At 39.3% G+C, this 6,423-nt stretch overlaps 1 protein-coding gene across 1 annotated transcript in view; it reads right to left on the bottom strand.

The window, feature by feature from the left end:
* Positions 1-342: 342 nt before the first annotated feature.
* The window catches only part of TIAL1 (TIA1 cytotoxic granule-associated RNA binding protein-like 1), a 12,414-nt gene continuing 6,333 nt past the window's right edge, over positions 343-6,423 (bottom strand). Inside the window, exons 6-11 of the mRNA XM_008948204.1 lie at positions 3,267-3,375; positions 2,879-2,974; positions 2,709-2,793; positions 2,294-2,417; positions 1,670-1,809; positions 343-730 (exon numbers count right to left, since the gene is read on the bottom strand). Of these exons, the coding sequence (XP_008946452.1) occupies positions 613-730; positions 1,670-1,809; positions 2,294-2,417; positions 2,709-2,793; positions 2,879-2,974; positions 3,267-3,375 (672 nt within the window). The 3' untranslated portion in view covers positions 343-612. The remainder of the gene's footprint in view (positions 731-1,669; positions 1,810-2,293; positions 2,418-2,708; positions 2,794-2,878; positions 2,975-3,266; positions 3,376-6,423) is intronic.

A 6,423-nucleotide genomic window follows, 5' to 3' on the forward strand; every position in this document is an offset into this window, starting at 1 on the left:
ACTCAGACAGTACTGCTTTTCATTTTAGACTGAACTCTTCTTTGTATCAGACTTTAAGCATGTATAAAAATTAAATATTTTTTTTAAAAAATTATTTCAAGACCTACATAGACTTTCTGAGCTATGCCCATAAGTTCCTTGAAAAATCAATACTGTCTAGCAGGTTGTAACGATTGGTCCACAGTTTATTTCAGGATGTGTGTTCAACTAAAAGCTGTTTTTCAACGTCATTTCTCTTAAAAAGCACAGTGATATAAAACACTGAAGACAGAACAAAAAAAAAAAAATGGAATGGTAACCTAAAGATCAAATTCATAAGCCATTTCTCCTACTATATCAAAATTTGTAGTCAGAATTGTCTTTATTGACTTTATTTTTAATTTTTGTACACAAAGAAAAACATGTTCATATCCATCATGAACAAAAACTTAAAAAGGCAGAACTAGAAGACATTTGTGTCCTTCACCAAAGCAAAGCTGTGCTAAAGGTTCCAAACATTTCCATTTTTAAAATAAATATTTTCTTTTTTTCATTGTCTACATTCCAGTCTTCAGAATGTCACTGGAAACTGCAGCCTATCATGAAATACACACTTTTAAACAGAGTCCCAGCTCACTGTGTTTGGTAGCTTGCCATACCATATCCAGCTTGGTTAGGTATTACAGGAGCACCTTGTCCCTGGGCAGGTTGAGCACCAAATCCACCCATCCAGGCAGCAGATGGAGATTGGCTTAAAAAGAAACAAGATGGTTAAAAAAAGGAAGAAAAAAACAAACCAAAAAACAACCAGAACTAATCATGCAAGCTAGTCAAGCTATTTACAAGACAGACTTTAAAAAATGAATGTAAAAACTTACTTCCTACACTGCTATTCGTTCCAAAACAGAACATTTTCTTCTCTTTACCAAGTCATTCAGGTTAAGTGCTACAGTATGTGATTCTCAAAAATAATATCACCATGAGCTTTTTAAGAACAAAGGAAAAGAGCCCCACAAACCTTGGGTGCTAGTTGCATAGGACAACTGCCTCCAAAGGCAGGTACACACGCAGGTGGCTGCCAGTCAACACCAGTGATGTCACAATTCCCAACGCCTGACTGGCACAAATACCAGTGACAGGTTTAGCAGGGCTTCATGTGTTTAATTGGCAAGAGATAATGAAGCGTTATGTAAACAAAGAAGTTATTTTAAAAGTATGTTAAACAAAAAGTTGTTGTGAAGACTTCAGTCTTGAAGAGATCAAGTATTAAAAGCCCACCCAAATTTGGAACTGCACAAGTTAATATATCAGTAAGTAGTTTCTCCTCTCCAGAGTAATGAACTCTTCAGGCAGATACCTGGGCTCCCTGGCTCCAATTCTCCAGTAGCCACCACCTCAAGTCAGAATCCAGGAAATCTTTAGATGTCAGACAAGACCACCATCCAAAACTCTACCCCAGAAGCAGGTCTTTTTGCCTTCATTCTCAAAATGTGTACTTGATCACACCATTTATGCATACAAGTTAGTGACCCACCCCACCACTTGGTCCATGGAAATCATTAAACATGAGCTTTAACCACCCAGAGTCCACCTAAGGCTCGAAGCCTTGTGCAATCCTTGAATCAAACAAGACTGAAACTCAGATAGAACGCTCTGGGAATATTCTAAGAATGTAAATAAAATCACTCACTCTACTCCAAAACCCTGTTGATTCCATGCTTGGCCATACATTCCATATGATGGTACTTGCCACCCATTAGCCATATATTGCCCATACTGCTGTGGATTTCCATATACTTGGCTCCATTGCCCCCACTGGCTGTAGTCCACCTAAGGAGAGAATAATTCATAGAGCTTCAGGCTCTAGAGATAGATCATGTCTCTACTGTGCTGCTGCAGGCAAAATTTTTGGCTATATCAATCACAGGGCTAAAAAGAGCAATAATGAGATCAGAAAAGTAAGGCATCACTGTGACTTCATTAGACCCATGTACTGAAAAAAAACACAAGTATTTGAGTTTGAAATACCAAAGAGTATTTGTTTGGATAGTCACCTAGTCTGCAGTTAGTGAACCAGCAAGAATCAGAATTACCTCAAAGTCTCTCCCTATCTTGAATCATATCCAGAAGACAGTAACAGATACTCCATCAAAATCACTAGCCCAATTTGGTGAAACACTGGAACATAACTGAGACAGAACATGGAACTTCATGAGAACTCTACCACAGAATTTAGCTATTATAACTGGGAAGGCATTACAGGCATATACACAACTGCTTTTGTAATAGAAAGAAAAGGTTAAAATGCAGTTACCTGTTGGAAGTTTTTAGTCATATCAGGGGATTCTTTCCCCCAGTAACACTTAACAACATGTCCTTCAATTGTGGTTCCATTAACTGAAACAATAGCATGTGCTGCACTTTCATGAGTTGAAAATCTAAAGAATGTAAAAACAAAGTCATGTTATGCTTCACAGTACTCTCACCCAACTGTTAAACACCAGCGACTCCATACATAGAGGAAATCCAGAGAAAAAGATGTGCTTTCACAAAAACTCATCTTCTCAGGTAGAAAGATTGGTGGCTGCTTTTAGAAGTCCCAAACTTTTCTATGCACATATGGCGACAGCTTTTAATGTATCAACAGAAGTTCAATGAAATGAAATTACAGGAAGATGGGACATCACTATGTGAACAAAAGCACAGCTCTGACTTTCCTCTGTCCGTACCTGACGAATGAGTAACCTTTTTCTGGAAACACCCTTATTTCCATAATCTGTCCAAATGGTGAAAAAGTCTGTCTCATAAGTTGATCTACAACATACAACATTTTTGAATTAGTAAGCATCTTGGTGTCCAAAAAGCTTCAGTAATAAAAAAAGCAAGACACAAATGGTACCTGTTAGCCCAGAGGCGATTCCTCCACAGTACACAGTACAATTTTTTGGACTTGACTGATTTACTACATCTTCAAATCTCAATTGTTTCGTGTTATCTACAAAGAGAGAAGGCTGGTTTCAAGCAGTAGGCTGACAGTAACCAAAGTCCCACATACTTACCTTGTACACAGGTATGAAGTATACAGTTAACAAACAGATTCAATATTTTATGACAGACCAGTACCGCCACCACTACGTTGATATAATACACCAAAAAAATCTATTCTTTGAGATCTGAAAGTCAAGCTAGATATTAATGAATTATTTTGACAGCATTATGTTTTTTCCTCCACTGAGTGAGCACATGCAAGAGAGCAAACACAACATAGCATCACATGAAGCTCTTACTTTCTTGTGTACTTTTGGGGGCTGGTGGTTTCCGTGTTGCCCAGTTAGTTCTGATCTGGCGGCCTCCCAACCACTGGCCTCCCATGTGTACAATAGCATTTTCTGCATCCTAAAGAGATAAAATAACCATTATAGAACATCTAAACAAGATGTACAAGTCTACACCTAAGAAAGACCTGGGTGACAGTTGGCTCCATTCACAACATCAGTAACAGCACTAAAAAGTATACAAAGTTCTGAACACAGCAAGAAGCCAAAAACGCAGTAACGTGAAGCCAGCTGGTTACAGAGAAGGCTCTCTCAGTGGATTTGGTAAAACATCCTCCCACATCCATTTTCTACACACAGGTTAGAAGCCAACTACAATCATACATATACTACCTTTACACCGCAAGCATCTGCATTAAAATAGCTGAAGGCTTCCCAAAAAATTACAAAGGTCATACAGATGTCAGAAGCAATTACCAAAATATAATTCTTATTTTAAAAAATAAACTTATTTTGCCAATTGACTGTATTGAAAATACAACAGACAATAGTATATTTAATAGTAAATTAGGAAAAGTCAGGAAAGAGCTTAATCATCAAAATCCCTCACTGAAAAATTTTTGATGTAACCAAAGAAACGTTTGTACCACGCAATGTGTCTGCAGAAGACATTGTACAGTAGGAGCTGAAAGTGGTTTTTTTTCAGTATCTTAATATGCACTCAACAAAATAGGCCAAGTTTAGGTAGAAAAAGCCAAAGTTCTGGGAAAGCTGAATGGTAGTTCCTAAGAAACTCAAGTGCTGAGATACAAACAGACTGAGCACGCAAGTTCCCTCTTATTTGTTATTTGCACACTGCCCTGTCCCATCCTCTCCCCTGCCCTCAGGAGGCACCCAATGTATGTCAGCACAGACTGCTTTGGAAGTTCCCTAAATCTTACAGCCAGTGCATGAACACACGTGACACAAGAGTCCGTGGCCCACGTGGCTTAACTTCTTAAGCATGAATTAGCAGATAGCCTTTATGTTCACACTGTAAGCAGAAACATCTAATAAGCAAGGAGTAAATTTACCAACACTTGCAAGAAGCAATTTTTTCCCCAATCATTCAGAAAGAAGAGAGGTGGAGCAAAGAGTACATACGTTTGAAATGTTTTTCCAAGGGCACAAAGCTTAAGGAAGAAAACACCAAGCACAAGGGACAAGGAGAACATTTGGACAAGTTGAAGGTGGGCAGCTAGCACTGTCCTGCCTCACACTCAAGGATTCCAGCTTTAACAGACTCCTCTCAAATTCGTATCACTCAGAACCTTGGTCCTCCTAAGTTTTAGTTACACAGAGTGCTCATTTTGAAGACAATACATAAGTACAAAAAAGAAATTACAGGATGACAATTAAGTAAAAAAAAAACAAACACACAAAACACCAGACAATGAACAAAAACTCAAACCAACCTTACGCACACACCCTTGCTCCCAAAACATAATGATTAATTGCCCAGAACGGAAACTGGCTCTAATGAATCTTGCTGCCAGTCTTGAGGATCACAGCTATGACAAAAACACAACTGAGCCTGTGCCACAGCTGCTCCAGTCCAACGCAGGAGCTTAATTTTCTCATAACTGTGGTGTGCATTAAGACCTCAGGCTGGAGTACCTGAAGCCTGGGAACATGTCCCACTTCCTCAAATCTATCAGGATGACAAATTCTGAAAAACAGGCCTTAGAACTACCAGCTCAGGACAGTTGTGTCATAACCCTACAGGTACAGCTGCTGTTGAAATCAACAGCAATCAGGACATGCATTTTAGAAGTACCTTTTAGTATCACATTTAGAATTCATCCATTAATGTTGCAGAATGAATATAGATTTTAAATTGGAATTTTTTTATGGCTCAGTCATAAAAGTATCTGGTAACTTGCATTCCATGTGTCTGGCAAAACATTTCCCTATGGTCACAGAAACCAAACCCAGCTCTGTGAGAAGGGAAGAGGGGAACAAGGAGGTAAGGCAGCTATTCCTCCTACTGCAGCTGCAATGCAAAATAAACCAAGTGCAAGCAGGAAAATGCACTAAATCGAGGCATTCACTTGTAGCATCTTATGGCATTTGCAAATCAGAAGAAAAATTCCACTTTTTTCTTCTGATTAAGATTCAGCTCCAGGTAATTCTTAGAGAAGATAGAAGAAGAGTCTTGATATGTAGGACTCCTGACCACACAAACAGGCTTACACACCTATAATTCTTAACTGTGTTGTTCCTGTGCAAAATACTTAGGGAAAAGGGTTTACTCAGTTTCCCCATATTGTCCTAGAGGTACCTCTAAACACACACAGCCCAATTGTCTAAGGAAATTGCATAAATTTTTTGCTCTGTCAGTTATTTAACTTCCAAATTGAAAAGAATGACTTGTTGAGTCAACTGTATTGCTATAAATGGTAGGCACAGGACTATTTTTATCAGTACTATAATGATTAAATTCTACAAGTAACATCTTCAATACCTGTCTCAGAAAGGGACAGTAGTCCTTTGTCAGAAGCACTTCTTCCCAAGCATACAGATCATTCATTATGTAACACCAACAAAACCAAGAACAAGCTTCTGATTTACAATATGCATAAGCAAAACACTTGAGAAGTACAGAATCTAGCTGAAAATTAATTGCTGAATAAAAAGAAACATCTTAGACTTTAAAATGTGCTAAGAACTCAAGCAAAGGACCAACTAAGAGCTCTACTGGGATGCAGAGCTCAAAACACTCCAGCTATAATTTGGTGTACAACACTTGGTTGCATGAGGTTCCAAAAATCAAGCTTTGGCATGAGCCTAACCCCGTGAACACCAAACGCTGCCATGCAGCATGGCACTGCACCCCTCAGGACTGAGGGCTCCACCAGGTCATTCTGCAGGAGCTCCTACCACCTCCACACAGGGAACTGCGTTGAGAGACCCAGCGCAGAGCTGATGAGGCTGGAGCAGAGCTGGTTCCACAGGCTAAGCTGAACTGCCCAAACACACCCACCTGAGCCTTCTGTGCTCAGGGACCTGCTTTCACAAGGTTCTCACAGCACTGCTGTCATCCAAATTGTTTCACCCCCTAATCACAAATAAGTTCTGGACTAAAGTAAAATTGTCCCATGCAGGGAAAGGTCCTTCCCTTGGGCATTCC

This window comes from Merops nubicus, unplaced genomic scaffold, assembly GCF_000691845.1.
Source record: "Merops nubicus isolate BGI_N331 unplaced genomic scaffold, ASM69184v1 scaffold46630, whole genome shotgun sequence".
Classification (NCBI taxonomy): Eukaryota; Metazoa; Chordata; class Aves; order Coraciiformes; family Meropidae; genus Merops; species Merops nubicus.